General features: G+C 42.7%; 1 protein-coding gene across 2 annotated transcripts; it reads left to right on the top strand.

Annotated features, from left to right (window-relative positions):
• The first annotated feature begins 2,501 nt into the window (after positions 1–2,501).
• On the top strand, positions 2,502–22,849 carry STRIP1 (striatin interacting protein 1). Of its 2 annotated transcripts, XM_066625468.1 has the most exons (21): positions 2,503–2,691; positions 3,797–3,866; positions 5,398–5,472; positions 6,398–6,532; positions 7,344–7,464; positions 9,771–9,839; positions 10,578–10,684; positions 11,196–11,323; positions 12,972–13,154; positions 13,269–13,486; positions 13,839–13,904; positions 14,262–14,325; positions 14,480–14,551; positions 14,906–14,980; positions 15,489–15,586; positions 17,047–17,173; positions 17,285–17,385; positions 18,019–18,085; positions 18,234–18,338; positions 18,490–18,694; positions 21,051–22,849. In XM_066625468.1, exons 1-21 carry the CDS (start codon positions 2,557–2,559, stop codon positions 21,296–21,298), a joined length of 2,469 nt encoding a protein of 822 aa, XP_066481565.1. In that variant the 5' UTR covers positions 2,503–2,556; the 3' UTR covers positions 21,299–22,849. The 2 variants fall into 2 exon arrangements, with proteins under 2 accessions (XP_066481566.1, XP_066481565.1); XM_066625469.1 differs by lacking the exon at positions 21,051–22,849 and having other exon boundaries at positions 2,502–2,691; positions 18,450–18,535.
• Positions 22,850–23,695: the final 846 nt, after the last annotated feature.

Raw genomic sequence — 23,695 nt, 5'->3', positions numbered from 1 at the left:
TGCACTCCCCGTTTACATTGGCCTGCATTGATGCTGGAAAGCTGGATACCATTGGACCCTAAATATTAAAATATCTTGCAAGTACGGTAATTGCTCAGAACATACACCTGTACATCATACTCTTTCTAAGGCTAACACTGAATAGCTTCTTGATAGTTGGGTAACAATTTTGAATGCCTGTTAAGAAGATAAAGCAGGGTATAAATTTATGAGTAAATAAATTCATACATGGTTCCATTCCACTGACTAGATGAAGGATGTACACTAAAGCAACAAGACAAGGAAATGAGAAAACAGATCAGGGAGGTGTTGAGGAGGGACAAGGTAGTAATCATGGGGGACTTTTAATTAACCTCACATTGATTGGGTCAATATGTGCTCTAGTCAGGAAAGAGACTAGATTTCTTGACATGCGAAATGACTGTGCCTTAGAGCAGCTAGTCATGGAGCCCACCAGAGGACAGGCAACTCTGGATTTAATATTGTGTGGCACTCAGGACCTGGTTAGAGAGGTAAATGTTGCTGAGCCATTGCGGAACAGTGACCATGCTGCAATTAGTTTCACCATGCATGTTGGGGGAAAAGTGGCAAAGAAATCTAACACAAAAACCCTTCTGAAGGGTGGTCTTCCCTCAAATGAGGAGGCTAGTTAGGAAGAGGTTGAAAGGGAAGGTAAAGAGGGTCCAATCTCTCCAGAGTGCATGGAAGCTGTTTAAAACAACAGTAATAGAAGCCCAGAAGTGTACACCGCAAAGGAAGAAGGGTTCCACTAAGTCCAGGAGGGTGCCCGCATGGCTAATGAGTCAAGTTAGAGAGGCTATAAAGGCAAGGAAGCTTTCTTCCATAAGTGGAAGTCTTGCCCTAATGAGGAGAATAAAAAGGAACATAAACTGTGGCAAAAGAAATGTAAGAAGGTGATACAGGAGGCCAAGAGAGACTATGAGGAACACATGGCCAGCAACATTAAGGGGAATAACAAAAGCTTCAAATATGTTAGAAGCAGGAAACCCACCAAAGAAGCTGTTGGCCCTCTGGATGGTGAGGGAGGGAAAGAGGAGAAAAGGAAACTTAGAGATGGCAGAGAAATTAAATGAGTTCTTTGCATCTGTCTTCATGGCAGAAGACATTGGGCAGATACCATTGCCTGGATGGCCCCTCCTGACTAAGGAATTAAGTTGGATAGAGGTGAAAAGAGAAGGTGTTTCAGACCTAATTAACAAATTAAAGATCAATAAGTCACTGGGCCCTGATGGCATCCACCCAAGAGTTAAAGAACTGAAGAATGAAGTTGCTGATCTCTTGACTAAAATATGCAACTTGTCTCTTAAAAGGCCACAGTGCCAGAAGATTGGAGGATTGCAAATGTCACACCGAGCTTTAGAAAGGGAAGGAGAGGGCCAGAGGTAATTCTAGGCCAGTCAGCCTAACATCTGTTCCAGGTAAGATGGTGGAATGCCTCATCAAAGATAGAATCTCAAAACACATAGATGAACAAGCCTTGCTGAGGATGGCTTCTGTAAGGGTAATTCTTGCCTAACAAACCTATTAGAATTCTTTGAAAAGGTCAACAGGCATGTGGATGTGGGAGGTGGGCAATAAGTGGGCAAAACCATTGATTGGCTCTGACTTACATACTGTCACGTTGCGTTGCTGGTTTTGCTGCCAGGGGGTGAGAGTTACAGAAGTACCTCCAGCCACCAGCTCAAGTACCACGGGTTGAGAAACACTGAGCTAGAGGCAAAAGCAATCCTGTGGCACCCTGATGACTAGCAAATGCGTTTCAGTGCAGGCTTTCGTGTGGTATCTGCTGCTGTGGCCTGTAAGCTACAGAAAACCATGCTGAAATACATTAAGCAGGGATGCATGGTGGGCGGGGAGGCAGGTGAGGCAGAGCCTCCCCATCACAATCGCTCTGCACTTGGGTTGTGGGTGCTCGGGTGCCTCACACAGCGGCAGTGCTTTTCAAAAGACTGTGGTGGGGAGGCTCTGCCTCACCTGCCTCCCCACCCACCGCGCATCCGTTAAGCCATGTCTGTCCAACGTTGCATATACACAACAGGGCCCGACAGTGTGGGCTGAGCCATTGTGTTTTAAGTCTGTACCAGGCAATTGCCTCGCAATTCACTGAACGGGTTGCAGGAGTGCTCAGTGCACGTGCACATTTAACAGTGAAAACAGCCTAGTGCGTCTGTTCCACTTGCACTGTGTGTGGGTGTCCAAGTGGCAGCCACGGACGACCGAGTCGTGCAGCAAAGGAGCCTCTGTTGCCATGGCGACCGTTTCAGAGACCTGGGCCCGCTCCAGCAAGGCCCATCGCTCTGGTGGCTCCGCCCCTGAAGGAAGACGCGCCACACTCAAGATGGCCGCCGCGCGATGCGTCACGCCCCGTCCGGGCGCCTTGGTCTTGATGGTCATCGAGGACGTGGGGTGTTACAGGAAGCGACCGTTTCTACCCGCCGCGCTCAAGATGGCGGCGTTTCCTGCGAGAATTAGCGCTGCGGGGGTCTGAGTTCACGCGATAGCTAGTGCTGTCGCCGCCGCTGCCGGTGCGTCGCGATGGAGCCGGGCGGTGGCGGAGGTCCCGGCTTGCTCATTGTCAACAACAAACAGCGGAGTGCGGGGCTCGGGCTGACGCCGCCTGCGGGGGGGAAAGGTCGGGAGCCGAACCGCAACCAGCGCAAGGACTCGGAGGTCAGGCGGGGCGGGGCGGGGCGGGGCGGCAGAGGCGTCCTCGCCCCTTCGCTGCTTTCCTTTTAAGGCTGCAGTCCTGTCCGCACTTTCCTGGGAGGAAGCCCCATTGACTTGAATGGGACTTACTTCTGAGTAGACATGGAACAGACTCAGGCTTTGAGGCGGCAATCTTATCCACACTTTCCTGGGAGGAAGCCCCATTGATTAGAATGGGACTTCCTTCTGAGTAGAGGGGCACAGGATGGGTTGGAGGGGCCCTCCCTGGACAGCGCTGCTTCTCCTCAGCTGTCAGCCTCGGATGTCGACAGTGGCTAAAAAAAGACAGCCAGTGCAGTGGAGGGTGGAAGGAACACCCCTCTGAACAAGCCCCTCAGGGCTCCTTCCCACTGCCCGCCCCTCAGACTGACTGAGCAGGAGTGCCCCCCACGAGCCTTTGCGCTCCCCATCTGGCTTGCCTGGGTTCAGACTGAGCTACAGAAGCCCCTTCGGAGCCCAGTCTTAGGCACCTGTCCTCAGAAGTAAGTCCCATTATAATCAGTGGGGCTTACCCCCAAAGAAAGTATAGAGAGGATTGCTGCCTTGGGCTGCACACTTTCCTGGGAGTAAGCCCCTTTGAACACAATAGGACTTACGTTTGTGTAATGCCTAAGATTACTGCCTCAGAGCACTCCTGGCGGGCTAGTTGGGGCTGCTCCTGGACTAGCCCTGAGAAACTGCCTCAGCAGTGGGGGATGAATGAAGGATCCCTTTGTCTTGGTGTTCCTTGAAGAAGTTCAGGGAGGACCTGTGGAGGTCCTGGGAGTGGTTGGACTCGGGCAGCCTTCCTGGTGCAAATGTGGCCAAAAGTTTTAGAAGAGCAGGGCTGGTGCTGCTGCAATCAATTACGGACGTGGTAATGTTACCATGGTAACAGAGAAGCGTGTATGGAGCAAGCGGAGCCCTTATTCCGTTTCTGTCCAATGTTGCATATACTCTACAAGGATCAAATGTGTAGACACCTGTGGGCTGGGCAGAAATGAGTTAGTACTGGTCATGTTTGTTCCTCTCTTTGGGTCCTTCTATCTGGAAAACAAGTTTTATTTAACCTTGTCTCTCCTTTTCCCAGGGCTATTCAGAATCTCCAGACTTTGAGTTTGAATATGCAGACACAGACAAATGGGCAGCTGAGCTGTCAGGTAAGTTATGGATCAATTTGGTAGTCTTATGCTTTGCGTTTAAAAAAAAATCACCTCATAAGCCTTTAACAAAAAATTCACTTTGTATGCCTTTAATTTTAGCTCAGTGGTTCCCAAACTGTGAGCTGAGGCTCCCAGGGGAGCCACAGAAACCTGTTGGGGAGCCATGGAATCCACGTAAAATAACCACTACGCTATACACTGTATACAGTGTATAAAGGGGAGCCACAGCCAATGACCCTGTAGCTATAGCCAGTAGCCCAGTATGTCAAGGGAACCACTAGTCAAAAAAGTTTGGTAACCACTGTCATAGATATTTCTGATTTAAAAAAAAAATAGAATATTTGGGAGAACAAAACTTTCTATATCTATGGTTAAACATCATGTATAAATGTCTAATGCAGGGATGCCCAAACCCCGGCCCTGGGGCCACTTGCAGCCCTCAAGGCTTCTCAATCCGGCCCTCAGGGAGCCCCCAGTCTCCAGTGAGCCTCTGGCCCTCCAGAGATTTGTTAGAGCCCGCACTGGCCTGACGCAACTGCTCTCAGCGTGAAGGCAACTGTTTGACCTCTCGCAAGAGCTGTGGGATGAGGGCTCCCTCCACTGCTTGCTGTTTCACATCTGTGATGCAATAGTGGCAGAAAAGGAAAGGCCAGCCTTGCTTTGTGCAAGGACTTTTATAGGCCTTGAGTTATTGCAAGACTTTCATTCATTCATATAAGTTCATCTTATGTGGTTCATGTAAACCGCCTTGAATTAAAGGTGGTTTAAAGACCTTCATTCATTCATATAAGTTCATCTTAAGTGGTTCATGTAAACTGCCTTGAATTAAAGTCTGAGGAGAAATCTGACGACCAAGAAAGGCCTTATAAAAATAATAATAAAAAAATGCCTGTATTATTACTATTATTATTATTATTATATTCATTTATGTAAATTAATGTACATTTATTCAGATTTTAAATGTAAATTAATTCTTTTTCCCCCCTGGCCCCCGACAGTGTCAGAGAGATGATGTGGCCCTCCTGCCAAAAACTTTGGACGCCCCTGGTCTAATGGGATACAAATCAGGACGTGAAGCTATAGTTTGAAATGGGTTTGCAGACTATGTTAAATAGTCTGTGCACAGCAAACCATGGTTAAGGCTGCAATCTGAAGCACATTTATTTGGGGGTATATCCCATTTGAATAAGTGGGAAAAATCTCTGTAAGCTTGTTCAAGACTGCACTGCGTATCACTTTTCTCACCTCTCTGCTTGCAAGGTGATGAGTAGGTCTCATTAGTGTGCCTCTACACACCACCTCTGGGAGCAGGACTTAATGTAGCTTGGCAAGTTGAACAGCGACAGGAATTTTCTGATGAGACGTCATCATCTGTAGGCTCAGAGTTATGAATTCTGTTGTTATGGTAAATAATGGTCTCAGATCATGTTATTCAAGTTTAGAGCAAGGTGCTCGTGTTCTTTAAACCATATGTCACAAGTGCAACCTCATAAGATATTGTGCATGTGTGTGCGTTATCTCTTGACAGAACTCTACAGTTATACAGAAGGTCCTGAGTTCCAACTCAACAGAAAATGCTTTGAGGAAGATTTTAGACTGCATGGTAAGAGTATTGTGTTACCTTTCGACTTGGAAAATGTTTTTTTCCTTTTGTAGGCTTGCCAAAGCCAGGGTCTCTGTACCCTTCAAAAGTGTTGTTAGATCTTTCTACTTAGGATGGCATTAAAACAACTGAGCTCTTAGTATGTTTTTAACCTAATTGCACAAGACATTAATTATATTTTTATTTAATCTTAATCTGATATTTTAACCCATTTCTGCTTGGCCTACCAGTGTACACATTTGGGCCCTATTGCATATGTGCAATGTTGGGCAGAAATGGTTTAATATTTGTCTTTGAAATCAGTCGTTACTTCAGTCATTTTGGGTTACTTGCTTACTATTTTAGGTAGATAATAGGGGCCAGATCTCCTAGCATTAAATGGTTGTGGGTTTGTTCCATGTTGTTAAAGTAGCAGTTGGACCTCTGAATTTGGAGGGTCAACAACAGTTCTCTATGGACCATATTTAGGAAAGTCTTGAAATACTGATGTGGGGTTGTTTTTATTGGGATTAGTGATTAGTTTATCTACATGGCACTTGTGATTTGCTATGGAAACTTGGAAATAATGTGACTGGCTAATTTCATCAGCCTTTAGAGAATGCTAACTTTGCCTCAGTGCTGGTCTAAATTTGCTGACCCAGCTTTAAACAGCTTTAAGAGCTTGGGCTTATTTCTTCAGGGTGGCCCTAGTCAGACACAAGCACACACGGCTCCTGTATAAAATTATAGCTGAATGCTCTCTCAAGTATGGCTATGTTCATAATACTATTTAATGTCACATCCAATCATATATTTAGTGATTTTGTTGATCCGAGTGATTCAATGTTTATCTTTTTTGAATGAATTGATGCTGTAAGAGGTGGGCAGTTTTGTGTACCCTCCTGGTTCAGGAACTAGCATCATATCAAGCTGTTTGGCATTACAGTGCAGGATAAGAAATGGACAGAATTGGACACCAATCAGCATCGTACCCACGCCATGAGGCTCCTTGATGGCCTTGAGGTCACTGCTCGGGAGAAAAGACTCAGGGTAGCCCGAGCCATCCTCTATGTTGCTCAAGGTACACCTTTATTTTTATTGCAGAAACTCTTCAGTTATGAAATGTCTGACAATTGTTGTGTAATATCTTCATGGAATATTTCTTAGTATGGTACTGAGTTTAAAAAAAACCAAAAACACCTCTTTTTAAAACCCGCCTCCTTGTGACATGAAGCTCCTGTTAAGAGATAATAGAGCTCAATTTAATGGTTTTTTATTCCATTTTATATCAATTTAACATGGCAAATAACATGGATGAGTCTGTTTCATTTTTGTTGAGGGAGGGGGGCTAGCTAGAAATGCAGTGATCATAATCTTTTTTTGCTGAGAAAATACCTGAACCAAGAGCTGAAGTGCCTAGCAATATTGTTGCCAACCAGCCTATGCAGTTTTGCAATCAATATCTTGTAAATAGAACAAGGAAAATATCAGGTAACAGAGGCTGATCCTATGCAGTACCTGTTCTTGGGAAATTAACTCTTGAGCTGTTGATGTAATCAAGGGCTACCCACTAGGGCCTGTGTTTGTTCTATAATTGCTATAATAGTTTCTCTGTTTGTAGTATTTTAGCATGGTTTGAGATTCCAGATGCTTAGGAAAACTGACTTTTACAAATTGTTTTCATAAGACTGTGTTTTGATTCTTTTTTCTTTGGATTTTGTGACACTTCTTGTCCTTAGGGCATAAGAATGGAGCAAAATATCTGAGAGTGTGGACCAGAAACACATTCTCTATGCTTGTTTTTATCTTTAAAATGGGGGTTAGCATGGTTTTGTAAGATGTAATCTAGTATGGATCATATAAGCTGAAATAAATTGTTTTTGTGGTTGCAGGAACATTTGATGAGTGCAGCTCTGAAGCTGAAGTTCAGTCTTGGATGCGATATAACATTTTCCTTCTGATGGAAGTTGGCACGTTCAATGCTTTGGTGGAGCTGTTGAACATGGAAATTGAGTGCGTTCTGTATTGCTGCAAAGTTGGGCCTCTGAGAGGAATGCAGTCTGTTTAGATAACTTGATTATTATCTGCCCCACCAGGATATATATTTTTACAGCTTGTGAAAGAGGATCTGATGCCAGAATTATTCTGGTACCTGTCCAGTTTTCATCCAAGTCCTTGGAAAGCTTTATGTTGACTTTATTAGGCAAAGATCAGGCCTTCAAGATCAGGACTCTAGGCAGCAGGTGACACTACATTATAGGTAACAGGTAATGCTGCAGATTGCTTTCACCCACCTTTGCAGTGTCTGACCTAGAAGTATTACCATTCCAGTATTTTTTTAAATTTAATTTATATTCTGCCTTTCTCCCCAAAAGGCACCCAAGGCAGCCTACAGCAAAAGTAAAATACATATACGAACTATAAAACACAAACAATATAAAATACTTATATAACACAATATTAAAAAACCATCCAGTAGCGAGGATAAAAACCATCAGACTTAAAATATAAAGTAATTAATAAAAAGCCACTAGACACTGGTATGCAACCAGCATATGTACCCCTAAAAATACTGTGCTGGGTTCAGAAGACTTGTTGAAGGAGGAAGGTCTTCAGTTCTCAATCAAAAGAGGAGAGAATTCCATAGGATAGGCTCCACTAATAAGAAGACCCTATTTTTGGCCATCCTCCCCCTAACCTCTCTCAGTGGTGGCACATCCAGAAGGGCCCTCTCAGATGACCAAAGAAGATGGGCCAGATTATACAGAAGGAGGCAGTCTCTCAAATACGCTGGTCCCAAGCTATGTAAAGGGCTTTAAAGGTTAAAACCAGCACCTTGAATTGGATCTGGAACCAAACAAGTAGCAAGTGAAACTGCTGAACCAGCATTCCAATAATCTTGATGTCACCATGGCATAGACCACCATGATCAGATCCTACTGAAGCAGGTATGGGAGCAGCTGGCAAGCAGCAGAAGCTGGGCAAAGGCACCCCAGCCACAGCTGATACCTGTGCATCCAGGAGAATCCCTGAGTTGTGGACCTGCTCTTTCAGGGGGTGTGCAACCCCATTTAGAGTAGGGCAGTAGTCCAGTACTTGCATCATGGACTGCAGCAGAAAGGAAAGAGTCCTGGTTATGCTTGTAAATTTGGTGTCTATTATTTTGGACACCAGTATACTCGAACCATATTTCTTGTAACAGCTATAGTAATCTGCTTCCAGCTTGACACTTAAGAGTTGATTGAGCTTAACTTTTCAGATTTTACATGTTCATATCAAAATGTAAATGTTAGATGAGAAGAGATCTCAACAAAATGAAACTAAACAAACTGTTTTAGCTCAGCTCTACTTAGAGACCTGTGTGAATCACCCAACTTGTTCTTTTATTTCCCTTTCTTGTGTAAGGAAGAGAGAGATGGGCTGAGTCTAGTATGCTAAAAGACTCTGCACCTACAGAGTTTTTGTAGTTCATGGGAAAATGTACAATTAGTATTTTGTATAATTCTGCTGCAACAACCCTGCTGAACAACACCCCCCCCCCCATATTTGTTCTGCATTATTGTGTCAGAATGGGACCATCAAGGATGAATACTGCTGATATGAAGTCTGAGAGTGCAAAAGAGAACATCTGCCTCTTCTGCCACAACATGGCTGCACCTGAGCCAACAGTAGCAGTTTCTACAGGAAGGGAAAGGAACAGAAGGGGGGGCCACAATCTACTCCTGGCCTGATGTAGGAAAGGAGATGGGGCTGTGATCTGTTCCCAGCCATAACCAAGTATAACAATAGCTGCTCATGGATCTACTTTCACTTCTGCAGGCTTAAACATTTTCTTACTTGGTCATCTAAAAAGTTAGTGTAAAATTACTGTAGAGTTTATGAGTGTATGAAACTGCCTTATACCTAATCAGATTGTTAGTTTATCTAGAGCAGTGTCTTCTACACTGACCGATAGCAACTCTCCAGAATTTCAGACAGGTCTTTCCCAGCCTTGCTTGAATCTGCCAAGGATTTAATCTGATTTTCTCTGCATACAAAACATACACTCTGTCTCTGAGCTATGACCCTTTCCATGGCTTGTATTCATTCGGTATTGTGGAGGAGAAGCTTCTGGTATAAATTAATCCTATCTAGTTTGCAAGGCCTAGCTGTGTTGAGAAGCTGCATGCGGTTTAGAATAGATATGAGAACTAATTAACGCAGAGTGAGTGTACCTGCAGATCATTGTCCTAACAGTGGAGACATTCCCATTTTGCCCTAATCTCAAAACATGTGACCTACCCTAGAAAGAGCTAAGTTTTTGCTTCTTCTTTCTCTAGTAACAGTGCTGCTTGCAGCAGTGCAGTGAGGAAGCCTGCCATCTCCCTTGCTGACAGCACAGATTTGAGGTGAGAAATGTTGGCATATGGGGTGTTGACGAGGTAAGATTGCCCTGTTTAGGTCTCTTGAATTGTCAGTGATGCTTGCTACTCATTTATTTATATTCAGCATTTTTATTTCGCCTGTCAACAATACTCAAAGGTGCTTTGCCTACCTTTCCTAACAGCCACTACTGTATTTGTATAACCTTTTGTAGACATGCTGTGTTTCCCATTTATGCAAAATTCAAATCTTTAGATTTGGTACAGTGTGCAATTGTACCTTAAGTTGCCCCCTCAGGGCAGAGAGAGAGAGAGAGAGAGCGCACTTCAAGGAGATGCTTGTGGCAAAACTCGAAGTAAAGATGCCCTTGGGAGTGAGTGTAATTTTTTTGGAGAAATACAGGTGGCTGAGCAATGCAGTTATTTTGGAAATATAGTTACAAAAATGTCTGAAGTCTTACTGGCACACACCCAACATTTTATTGTACACTGTATTTTATTGTACACTGGCACACACCCAACATTTTATTGTAGCAAGCAATTCTGGGCATAGCATCCAAATCATCATTCTGATTAGCCCTGCCAGGAACCTTAGGATTGTTGAGCTTCTAGGGCTTTTGCTGTTCTTTTCCTCTTTTCACCCTTCACCCCTGAAGCTCTGATGGCTACATCGTTTCATTTACACCTTTGTAAAGTAGCTTTGAGGGAACTGACTTGTCTTGTCATAGTTTCCCCCCCCTAACCTGCTGTTGTTATAATTTTCAGAGTGCTCCTGAATATTATGTACCTTATTGTAGAGACGGTTCGCCTGGAGTGTGAAGGAGACAAGCCTGAGTGGAAAACCATTAGACAGACCTTCAGAGCAGAACTTGGTATGAGTTTTGTTCTGGCTCACTTACACTGCTAAGATTACCTGACAGCTCTCCTGATTTAAAATAATTATGTAAAATGCCAGTGGGGCAAGAAGATGCAATGATTTTGTTGTAAGGTAAGGTAATTCAAGTATGGGAAGGAAGCTTGCTTTCATCAAGATGAAGACAGCAAGATGTGGTGAAAAAGAGGTGTTGTTAACAGGCAGTATATTAGCAGATAGCTTGGGATCGCTGGAGGATTTAACTGCAAAGAATGTGATTGGAATACATGAAACAAGAACTGAGGGCCCAATCCTATCCAATTTTCCAGTGCTGGTGCAGCTGTGCCAATGAGATGTGTGCTGCATCCTGTGGTGGTGGGGCAGTCACAGAGGCCTTGTCAAGGTATGGAAACACTTGTTCCCTTACCCCAGAGCTGCATTACGGCTGCACTGGTGCTGGAAAGTTGGATAGGATTGGGCCCTGAAGCATTTTTGTGAAGCCTGACTTGCATCAATATGTTCTCTTTCAGGAGCACCACTCTATAACAATGAACCATTTTCTGTTATGCTCTTTGGGATGGTGACCAAATTCTGCAGTGGTCATGCCCCACATTTCCCTATGAAGAAGGTGCTGCTGCTGCTTTGGAAGACTGTCCTGGTAAGAGGCTCCTGTTTATGAATGAAATAAAGTTTTAAGAGATTGCTCCTACTGCCATAACACTTTGCCACTGCCCTCTGTTGTGGGAAAAAGAGAGAGAGAGTGCTGCTCTGCTGCAGCAGCTGTATGATCTGCTTTGCTTATTCTGTTCCTTGCAGTATTTTCACACCTATCCTGTGTTACATCTGCGACTATATTTCTGCTAATGCAATTTGGCAGTTCTCCGTAGCAGAACTGCTGTTTCTTTCTGAGGCTGTCTGCTAGCCAAGTCTAGCCATCCAAATCTCTTTGGGATCCTGGCTGCTTGAAAACAGCAGGTGGTCTCTTGGAGCCAAGCCTGAGAGAATCAAGTACAAACAACATACATGTCTAATGGGTCCTGTGTAGATGAAATTGGAATTAATGTGGAAAGGAACTGCCAGCTAATTATATTTAAAATGTACAAACCTAAAGATAATTTGCAATTTCATCTTACTCTGAGGATATAATAGATGATGTCTTTCTCTTGGTGAGATAAGGTGTCTTATAAAGATTTTCGGTTTCAGAGATGATCCAGTTTATGAGTAGCATGCAATCTTGCTATTTTGAGAACTAGCCTTTCAGATAGTCAATCCATAATTAAATTATGAAAATTAGTCCACTTTGAAATGTTTTAGTATATTCATATTAAAATACCTGTTTTGAGGTTTCTAAACCAGAAATGTAACCTCACTGTGGACAGTAAACAAAGTGAACTAAGTACAAGAGCACTGTGGTGAAAAGTGCCATAGCTCTGTAAACATCCTCTTATCCAGTTCCTCTAATTAATCCCTGGCTCACATCAGCTGGAGGAGATGGAAACATCCTCCAATTCCCACCTTCCCTTTCATACCCGGATGGTAAGACAAACACCAAATGCAGGGCGAGATTCTTCCCATGATTGCCATCCTGCCAGAATGTGCAATCTCCAGATAGTGCTGAAACCGGTACGCTGTGAAGTCAGTAGCTGCCCATCCAGAATGACAACTGTCTTCTCAGTGACTAAAAATTGAATGGTCATGAAATCAATGCAATATGCTGACTGGATTTGAAGGAACTTGTTCAGTATGCAGAACAATGTGGCCTAGTTGCTGCCACACACAAAAAACCCAGACAAAAACCCAGACAAGCTAGTAGACCTCCCTACTTGACTTTCACAGAGATCTTAGTGTTCCTCTCCATTTGGCAGCTGAGAAATAAAAAGTACAGTACTATAAGTGGCCCAGGCCTGAGGGCAACGTAATGTTACTGTACTTTCACTGGAGCCCTGTAGAAATCCTTTTGAACTTCTTCAGGGAAGAGCAAGTTATTTTATTTAAAATATTTGTACCCTGCCTCTCCCCTCAAGAGCTAGAAATGTAGGGTGCTAATTTTCAAACTTTGTGTATGTTCTTGACTTCACTCTTTAGAAAATTGTTTTTTAAAATAATGTAGCACGAGCATAGAGCCAAGCTCAAAATGCCAGGATTTCTAGATCTATGCAATACTGTCCTGTGTCCACAAACCATAAGCTCTTTATCTTCAGTAACCCCCTCCCTTCTGCAGTCTCTTGGTTCAGTGAAAGTAGGCTTGTTAATGAATGACCAAAGAGAAACATAAACCAGAGATCTGTGTTGGCCCTCTTATGTAGTGCACCCTCGGAGGATTTGAGGAGCTTCAGGATATGAAAGCAGAGAAGCGGGAGATGCTGGGACTCCCCCCACTTCCTGAGGATAGCATCAAAGTGATCCGCAACATGAGGGCTGCCTCTCCTCCAGCATCAGCTTCTGATCTGATTGAGCAGCAGCAGAAACGAGGTCGACGGGAGCACAAGGTGAGGTTGGAAACAGGTAAAACCAGGAGACGGTAACCTTGCTTTGAGTAGAACAGTGTTCACAAAGCAGAGGTGGGCTAACTTGTTTGCCCTTCACTGTGGTTATTCTTCCAGGCTCTTATTAAGCAAGATAATCTAGATGCTTTCAATGAGCGGGATCCCTACAAAGCTGATGACTCTCGTGAAGAAGAAGAGGAGAATGATGATGATAACAGTCTTGAAGGAGAGACATTTCCTCTTGAAAGAGATGAGGTGATGCCTCCTCCTGTCCAGCATCCTCCAATGGACCGACTGACTTGCCCCAAAGGTTTGCCTTGGGCACCCAAGGTCAGGTGAGTGTCTGACACAGGTTTTAAAATTTTTTTATTTTTTTTTAGACTTTAGCTTCAGAGAATGCTGGAATACTTGGCTAGACTGTCTAATAGACACCTGCAGGCATAGCTATAGTGAAAGATATTCCTTTGACATTGGCACAATTGCTATGATGTTTGGGAGCCTTGATACAGGGCAGGCTGTGGGGTTCCTCTCCTTAATCCTTCTGCCTGAAGTGTGGAGATTTTGGGGTGTTTCAGATCTAAAGATCCCTTGTCACTTTTGTATTGAGGAATCTTGTCTCTTTGGGGTGATGTGGTAAATAAAATATGGAAAGAATAATGAGAAGCCAAATTTATCACTTTTCTACAGAGAGAAGGACATTGAGATGTTTCTAGAATCTAGTCGGAGCAAATTCATTGGCTATACTTTGGGGAGGTAAGTTAAACCAGCCTCAAATATCTTGGACTAAGCTAATTGATGTGATCTCTTACTCTTTATCCTGTATGTGTTGGGTTGCTAGCAGCAGCATGTCATTTTTCTTCCACATTTAAGCTATCAAGTTGCTTTTTGAGTACATAGTTGGTTAACACGAGGAGGAATGCTTTCTTAAGGAATTTATTTGGCCATATCTAACAGGTTATAACAAAGTGGTGCTTGAAAAAATGTTGCAGTAAAGGTAAAAATGAATCAGGTTGACTAGTCTCTAGTACACAATTCTACCAAACAGAATACAGCACATTTTTATCTTCTTACTTTATGACATTTGCTGTCTTTTTTTCCCTCACCTTCAAGTGACACCAACACCGTAGTGGGACTTCCCAGACCAATTCATGAGAGTATCAAAACACTGAAGCTGGTGAGTGCCCATTTTGGAGACTCCTTAACTTGTTTAGTGGACATCTCATCCAGTCTGTTGCTGATGTCCCGGGCTAACAAATATAATCCTAGCCAGGGATGCTGTTTGAATCTGCTATGGTAAAGTTGACTTCCTTTACTTTCTCACTTTTTAGCACAAGTATACATCGATTGCAGAAATCCAAGTACAAATGGAAGATGAGTATTTGCGTTCTCCTTTGTCAGGGGTAAGTATCATAGAAAGAATATACAGTGGAAAAGAAACTAGTGGTGAAAAGCGTCTTTGTGAAGAAGGGAGGGCATCTAAATATCTATTTGAGATTCGACTGACTTCACCCTATGCATACATCCCATTGCGCCAGATTCACCCTTTATGGGGAGTACATCACTCACTTGAAGTTTTGTCAGATGAAGAAGAGTTTAATTTTTCTGCAAATCAAATTGTTTGTGTGGCATTATACTGATTCAGTTTGCTTCTAGAACTCCTCTGTGTTCAGGAAGAACAAATTGCACTCATAATATCAAGCCAACTTGGCATGCACTCAAAGATGATGCTGTATTTATCTCCTTGTGTTAACTAGGGGGAAGAAGAAGTTGAGCAAGTTCCTGCAGAAATCTTATACCAGGGTCTGCTTCCTAGCCTGCCTCAGTACATGGTGAGCTGTAGTCTTTTCTAACATGTAATCATTTCCAAGGCCCCATTCTATTTCTTCATTTCCATCTTCTTGATTACATTGTCTGCTGTCCTTCCTACCTCCTTCAAGGTGGGAGTAATATCCAGTCTCAAATTTGTATTTCATGGCAGAATCCTATTCTAATATGTCATTTCTTTCTTGCTATATGTAGTCAATTATGGGCCCAATCCTATCCAACTTTCCAGCTCCGGTGTAACCACAATGAAGCCCTGTGGTAAGGGAACACATGTTCCCATGCCTTAAGAAGGCCCTAGAGACTGCCCCACCACTAAAGGATGCAGCACACACCCCACTGGCGCAACTGTACGCAAGTGCACTGACACTGGAAAATTGGATAGGATTGGGCCTTATGTCTGTTGATGTTTCAAACCTTGACTCAGACCTTTGTTTTCTGGGCCTGAGTGTCTCCTTTTCTTTTCTATACTTGAGCTACGAAAGTCTTCTTTACCTCACACACCTTTCTTCACAGATTGCCTTGCTGAAGATCCTGCTTGCTGCAGCACCGACCTCCAAAGCCAAAACTGATTCCATTAACATCCTTGCAGATGTTTTGCCAGAAGAGATGCCGTAAGTGCCATTCTTGAGGCACAAGAAATGGTGTATATAGTGAATTAAGCAAGAAGATGGTGAATTGATATTTACGTGACTTTCTCTAATTGGGTGTTGAGTTGATGATGATGATGATGCACATACTTTCCGTAAACCATGTAAAAATGGATGTGTGCAGCTTGAAATTAAGAGGTCAGGCAGCAAGAGGAGGCATAGTCCAAAAAACCCTTTGTACTGAACCTGGAAAGCTATTCGAATTTGCAGCTTTCTTAAGTATGAAGGGTAGATTAAGGCCAGTACTCTGCGGTCTTCTAGGGCAGTGATGTTCACCCTTCTTTTAATCTCATGGTACACTGACGAAGCGCTAAAATTGTGAAGGCACACCATCAATTTTTCTGTCAATTTAAAAGGCACAGCACACTGCTGCTAGGGGGCTCACATCTCCCAATGGCCCTATTAATAAATGACCCTCCCCCAAACTCCCACAGAAACTCCAGGGTGTTATAAGTGGTAGTGCTTATGTTTCAGGAGGAAGTTTGTTTTCTTGAATTCGGGTGTCATGTCGTAATTGGTTCTTCCTTTTTAAACTTTCTGCATAGTACGCCTCAGGCTGCTTTTTTGACAGATGCCACCACATGCAATTGAAGATATTTATATACCACTTTTCCAACAAGGAGTAGCTCACAGTATACAGTGGTACCTCACATAACGAATGCCCCGCGCAGCGAAAAACCCGCAGAACAAAAGCGGTATGCGAAGTTTGGTAACTCGCATAACAAATTTTTATGACTTATGCTTCGCATAATGAATTTTTTTTTTAATTGTCCTGGTTTGTCTTAAGGGGGTGGATCTTCATGTCCCTTTATGATCCCATCCACCCTAGTAAGGGGCGGATCTTCATGTCTCTTCAAACTCCCCACTCAGCATCCCCCCATCGCGCGTTCACCCTCACTGCCCCATTTCCTTCACGTTTCCCCCCATGATCATGGCAAAAGCAAGCAATTGAGTGCAGCTGCTTTGTCCTCCCCAGCTTAGAGCACAATCCTGTGCGTGTCTCCTCAGAAGTAAGTCCCATTGTGCTTACTCCCAGGAAAGTGTGCACAGGATTACAGCCTTCAAGCTCCCCACTCAGCATCCCCCCCCCATTTTTGAAATCCTCTGTACAGTATGTATGCCTTTAAAGAGCACTTAATAAACACTTTGTAAACCAAATTTGACTTTGTTCTGACTTTTCTTGCCCATGGGAACGCATTAATTAAATTTCAATGCATTCCTATGGGAAAACGCGCTTCGCAAAATGAAAAACTCGCATAACGAAAGGACTCGCGGAACGGGTTAATTTCGTTATGCGAGGCACCACTGTACTTAGCTAAACAAATGACTCTAGCATATAAATATTAGCTTTAGTGCAGAGAAATGTTCCCCACCCCATCACCTTCCTAGGACCCAGATGTTAATACTGCTGCTTTGGCTTTCAGAACAACTGTGTTGCAAAGCATGAAGCTTGGAGTTGATGTGAATAGGCACAAAGAGATAATTGTAAAGGCTATTTCTGCAGTTCTGTTGCTCCTTCTCAAACACTTCAAATTAAATCATGTATATCAGGTAAGCATAAACTCAAGTGTAAGAAGGCAGCATTGGAAGGAGGGCTTGAAGTTAAATCTTTTATTTTCTTACTTAATGCACCCTCTTGCTTCTTTTACATATATATGTCAGTTTGAATACATGGCCCAGCACCTCGTGTTTGCCAACTGTATCCCACTTATATTGAAATTCTTCAATCAAAACATCATGTCATACATTACTGCCAAGAACAGGTAGGTAGAGTTGGAGATATCCCCAACAACCTGAATCTTGGAATGTTGTGGCATCTTTGCAGGGAGACATCTGGATGGTTCCCAGATGTGGGTTTCAAGAATGCTTGGTCATCCACCATGCCACTGAGAAGGGCCAGCTAAGCATCCATCTCCATCAATGCCCTTTCTCGACTGCTTAGAATACTATTATAAGGAGTCAAGATAACTTATAATAATATTGTTTGAACATGCACTGAGATACCCTTCACAAGTATATGAGTGACTTCAGACTCCACAGATACTGTCACCCTGGGCAGGAAGCTGAGGGTGTTGAAACATTACTAACCAATCATATAGTGTCTACTAGAAGTGAACCCCATTGAATTCAGTGGGGCTTATTCCCAGGGAAGTATGTAGGATTGCAGCCTAAGTGATTGTTCGATCTGCTTACTGTTAGCTTACTGCTAACCAAATGTTCAGTGTAGGTAGGTGTGTTGACTACTAAGCCTCCAAGCATTGCAGTCCAGATAGCAGAGAATGGAGAGAGCGTGTTACAATCATCATGTTTCTCATATGTTTAACCAGACAGTGTCAGTAGTATGTCTGATTACATAGATCATCATTCTGCTCTTTTTTTTTTCTCTTATGTTTCAGTATTTCTGTTTTGGATTATCCTTATTGTGTGGTCCATGAGCTACCTGAGCTGACAGCTGAGAGTTTGGTAAGCTAAGTTGTTATACCCTTTACATAGACAACAAATATGCAAAGTTAGGGGATCAAGATAGCCTTGTCAGTAAGACTCACTGCCTCATGCTGGCTTTTCTTCCTTTGTCACACTGTAACTTCCTTTATTTTGCCTTTTCTTTTAGGAAGCTGGGGACAACAACCAGTTTTGCTGGCGGAACCTGTTTTCCTGCATTAACCTTCTTAGGATACTTAATAAATTAACAAAGTGGAAACACTCAAGGACCATGGTGAGTAGAAATTCTTCTGTAGGCCTACATCTGGGAATGCATCTGTGGTGTGTATACAGAAGCCATATTAAGGCTTTCTGAAGCATTTACCAAAACCTTTGCCTTGGGCAGGTGCAGGTGTAAAACTTCCTATATTAACATCCCTTCCCAGATGCTGGTGGTATTCAAGTCTGCTCCCATTCTGAAACGTGCCCTCAAAGTGAAGCAAGCCATGATGCAGCTCTATGTTCTGAAGCTTCTCAAAGTGCAGACAAAGTATCTGGGGCGACAGTGGAGGAAGAGCAACATGAAGACTATGTCAGCAATCTACCAAAAAGTGAGGCATAGACTCAATGATGACTGGGCTTATGGCAATGGTATGTCTTGATCCTATCCAAAATATCTTTGAATTTGCTTTGGTTGATACTGAATGATAAGATACTGTGTCAACATTCAGATGTTGTATATCATTTGAAGACTTATCTTCCTTTTAGCAATTGTTAGGAGTCCATAAGGCCATTTTACTTGTTCTGAATGTAGCAAGCTGAGGAAGATAATATTCTCCTCCAGTGTTTGTATATTGTCCTCTTGAACACACTTTGTTAGTGTGGTGCAGCAGCTAAAGTGCCAGCTGGACCTGGATTATGGAAACCCAAGTTCAAATACTTAGCTGGCTATGAACCTTCCTGCCTAGTCTAGGGCAAGTCATTATCTCTTTGACTAACCCTGTTTCACAAGTATGGTGACTGTGAGTTGAGAAGTTAGATAATCCTAAATATCAGTGGTTCTCACACATTTAGCACCAGGACCCACTTTTTAGAATGAGAATCTGTCAGGACCCACCAGAAGTGACATCATCAAGCAGGAAAATTTTTGCCAATCCTAGGCTGCAATCCTACCCACACTTACCCAGGAGTAAGTCCCATTTACTATCTTTGTTAAAAGAATATACATAGTAACTTGTTAAAAATACAGGTCTGTAACATTTCACCAAATGCAGTCACATACAATGGCAGCATCACATCTAATATATTAAAAATAAAATATTGAAATGAATGGGGACCCACCTGTAATTGGCTTGCAACCCACCTAGTAGGTCCCAATCCACTGTTTGAGAAACACTGCTAAATATGTTACACTGGGCCTCTTTAAAGAAGAGTGGGATGTAAATGTGATAGATATTTCAGATGAGGACATATCTGCTAGGAAGTCCTACTGTTGTGTGTGTGCATTTCATCCTTCTGAAGTTACAGTTCATTAAAGATCCACTCAGTGCAAAATGTTCTAATGACTGGGTGCCAAAGTGGCAGCATGTATGTAGCCCATTCGCCAATAGCATGTGACTGGGATGAGCACTGGGCTTCAAACACAGAATAAGTCCCTAATCATTTCCTAATTAGGCTGTAGAGTCCTGTTGTGAACACTGGAATGTAGAATTGACTTGCCTTCCAGTTAGAGGCTCCTTATCTCAAACAAGGTTCAGTCTTTATGGAAACAAACAAGTAAACATCAGACATTGATGTTTGATCCAGAATGACCAAGGTTTGTTAGCAGAATGACATTCTTAGTAAAAAGAAACTAAGATGCAAAATTCCACTTTTAAACTGAACATATCTGTATCCCGGCAGAGCGCTATTGATCGTTCATACATTTCTGCTCTGTTTAGCGTGTCAGCAAGAGGTATGGCCTCATAAGCATTTCTTTCTATTCAGACACATATTCAGATAAATGTGCTTCCTCCCTCGAGGGTGGTGTCAATTACAGGGAAACCATGATTTGTGCAGGAGCCTAGAATCAAATGTGCAGTTCATGATTGAGTTTTACATATTCATCATGACACAATATTAGCTGAAAAGTTTCAGCTTTGGGAAACATTATTATTAATAGTATTTATGTATCACTTTTCAACTAAAAGTTCACAAAGCTGTTTACAGAGAAAAATCAAATAACTAATGGCTTTCTGTAAGCCAATTTTTCTGTTTGGGCCCCTTTTGCTGAAACCTGTAGTCTTATGTTACGTCAAGTCCTTTTCAGTTGTGCCATCTTTGATATTAAACATGATATTTAATTTAGTTTTTCACTCCTCTCTAAAAGGGAGTGGGAAAGGAGTAACTAGGAAAAGGGGAAACTTCAAATGTAGTTCTTGAAGGTTTCTTCTCCTTATATAGGCAGCTGTTAGGTAAAAGTTAGGCAGTAAGAACATACAGCACCTCTGTAGTTGCCAGTCTGATAAAAATACATTCACCTGATGGGTACTTAAAGAGGTTGCATATGAGAAACGTTACTTATAATAGTATTTTTAAAATTTTAATCCACTGTTTCTAGGCCACTGTGATTTTAAGTATTGATTTTATGTATGTTTTAAACTGGATGTAAACCACATTGAGTACCAGTCTCATAGCCTGGGGAAAGGTGGTATAGAAATCTTCTAAATAGCTATTTATCTGTCAAGTTCCATTAAGTGGATCACAAATGGTGACCCCCACCTATGTGCTTGTTGGACCCATCCTGTGATTCAGAAGCCACAAATCTTAAGCCATCCATTTCTGGGAGCCTGGCAACTATCCATAGGAAAATGGGTTTTGATGTTCAGTCTTCTGAATAGTTTTCTGTTGATCTATAAGAGAGAGGTATTTGTACATCCAGTGGATACTAGACTTATGAGGGATGTTACTACAGTCTCTTTGCTATCTTGCTGGTCAAGTTTTATCATTTGCTTCATGACTTCTACAGATCTGGATGCACGTCCATGGGACTTCCAGGCTGAAGAGTGTGCTCTGCGTGCCAGCATAGAGCGTTTCAACTCTCGACGCTATGATCGGGCACATAGCAACCCTGATTTTCTGCCTGTGGACAACTGTTTGCAGAGTGTACTGGGCCAGCGAGTGGAACTGCCTGAAGATTTCCAAATGAATTATGACTTGTGGCTGGAAAGAGAAGTTTTTTCTAGACCCATCTGCTGGGAAGAGTTGCTGCAGTGACATTTGATAAAAGGAAAATCTTCAAGATTCAGAGGTAGTACATGTGCCCAAGAAGCTGATTCCTCTTCTTAGTCAGGCAGACATAAAGAGGAGATAACTGTTTTCTCATGCTGCTTATGAGCTGTGGTTCTTCCCCTTTCCTCCAGGTGGCAGCATGGATTCATACAGTGCTGAAGGACCTGGCAATATGGCTTTTTTAAGTTTTGGGAGGCTGCTTCCATTACTGGCTGGTTTGGAAGGTGCTGCTAAGTGGGTTCTTGGTGTAGTTCAGTTGGAGAGTGGGACCAGTTGAACAGTCTTCAGCAAAATATTGGTGTTGGCCTCAAGTTGTCATTCATTTCTCCTTGTCTGGCTTCTGTTCACTGGACTTGGCTGGCTACTTTGTTTCAAAACTAGAATGGCAGCTTTCTCTGCTGTGCCACTGACTCCATCCCCAAAGGACAGAATGGTAAATCTTTCCTGTTATTTTCTATGGAAGAACAACTTCATGGTGTAGTGAGCAGGAGGAGAAAATATAAATGGTGCCTGCTGTTGTCTATGTAGATGCAAGGAGGAGTGGTCTCTGTAGTTCCATCTAATGCACTCAATATAATTGGGAGGAGCAGGAATTGGGAACAGGATGTGTTACAACAGTGCTAGTAGTACTCTTCTGATGCACATTGGGATTTTTTTTCCTCTTCAATGTGCATCTTTTGTTGGTAGGTGATGGAAGCAATATAAATGATTTGTCCCTGCTTGGGGAAGCTGGGTAAACAAACAACTGTAAATTGTACCCCAATGTAACTGAATATTATCTATTTCGTTTCATTTAAGTAATCCTCCTTTCTGGAAGCTGCTCCTGACAAGTTCTGACTTTTTTTCCCCTCTGTGCATCTTCTCCCTTTCTGTTTCCAAACAGTTTTTCAGTACAGGTGCACTTGCCAGTGTTGCTCCCTTAATCTGACTTCAGTCCAGGCTCCTTTACTGTGTTATAAACATATAGAAGCAAGAAAATTATCTGGGAAGTTAACACCAAATACTGCAATATGACTTTTTCCCCTGATTTCTGCTTTGCAGTTTGATTGCACACTTAAGCTGCAATCTTGACACTACATCCTTGAAAGTAAGTTCCCATTAAAATGAATGAGACTTCTGACTCAACATGTTTAGATATCACTAAAATGCCACTGAAAAAAATCATATGCTTGGAAGGGACTGGGCCTCGATTTCCTTTGCCCACTTAATATAAGATTAACTCATATCACTGGAATTGCAGAGTGTGCCTGAAGCAGTGAGCAGAAGGGACCAAAGCATATTTTTTACTGTTTAGAATAAAAATCAATAAAGCAAATGCAGCAAGCTTGAGCAAGTGCCACCAAGGCAGCCAATCCAACAATTATGATGCAATCATGAATAGAAATTCCAAGCTTTTTCAAGGTGTAACATCCAGAGAAGGTGGAGTTCACTGTCTCTGCACTGTGAACAACGTGAATGCGACATAATTTTACAGCTACAGAATGACTGCATAAAAGGACATCAAACAAGCATTAAAAAATCAAATATTTCATCTTACTTTCTTGTGTATATGAATCCTGAAATTCAGAGTTCCTCCACAAAAGACATCCAAGACTTTGGAAGGAAGGTGCAGGACCTCTTCCTCCCTAGCGTGGGGCTCATATGGATAGGGTAGAGGTACAAGTGCTGTTTTTATTTACCATGGGACTGGAGGCTTTACAAAATGGGAAAATCTCTGAGCTGAATCACAGTAGGACAAGTTGTTTTTGCTTCTTGGGATAGAGACCTCTCCTGGTGTAGTTTATGTTGATGGAGTAGGTGAGATCTCTCCAATGCTTGTCTCAGACAGACTGTCCAGAGGGACTAAGTCTGGAAGGTGTTCTATCTCTCTCTCTCTCTCTCATATCATAGCCCCTCTCCCATCTCAGGTCACAGATTAGTTCTAGGTGCTGCATTCTGCCCCACTGAGTCAAGTCCACCCTGCCGCTTTCTTAGCTCACCTCTGGGCTTCTAATTTTTCTAGCTCAACTCTAATTTTTCCATTAGGCACCTCTTTCCCTGGGGTCAGGGAATCGAGAGAGGCAGGTGATCTTTCCAGTGTTGACTGATAGTATTTTGGGGGTGGGTGGGAGAGTGGGAGGATGAACATAGTGTTAGTAGTGCTGAACTGCATTTATTTTTCTATTGTGGGAATTAGCAAATTGGTATACTTCTGGGTTTGCACAGTTTATCCATACAGATATTTTTGTTTCTGATATTGACCTGACTTGTGAGCTCTTCCTTGTGAGGCATTAGAACAGTAGTTTTCAACCAGCCGGGATGCTGCCTCAGGTGTGCTGCAGAGATAGACAACAGCTGCGCAGGAGAAGCAGCTGCTTTGAGCCTCGCGTGGCAGCACACGTA

This window comes from Tiliqua scincoides, chromosome 4 (genome assembly GCF_035046505.1).
Source record: "Tiliqua scincoides isolate rTilSci1 chromosome 4, rTilSci1.hap2, whole genome shotgun sequence".
In the NCBI taxonomy this organism is placed as follows: Eukaryota; Metazoa; Chordata; class Lepidosauria; order Squamata; family Scincidae; genus Tiliqua; species Tiliqua scincoides.
The sequence above is the reverse complement of the archived record's forward strand: the minus strand, read 5'-3'. Positions and strand labels throughout refer to the sequence as shown.

Coding starts and splice junctions, on each gene's coding strand:
- STRIP1 (XM_066625468.1), top strand. CDS start 2,557: ATGGAGCCGGGCGGTGGCGGAGGTCCCGGCTTGCTCATTGTCAACAAC. Junction 13,155..13,268: donor GAGGTCGACGGGAGCACAAG/GTGAGGTTGGAA, acceptor TTATTCTTCCAG/GCTCTTATTAAGCAAGATAA. Junction 18,339..18,489: donor GGAAACACTCAAGGACCATG/GTGAGTAGAAAT, acceptor ATCCCTTCCCAG/ATGCTGGTGGTATTCAAGTC.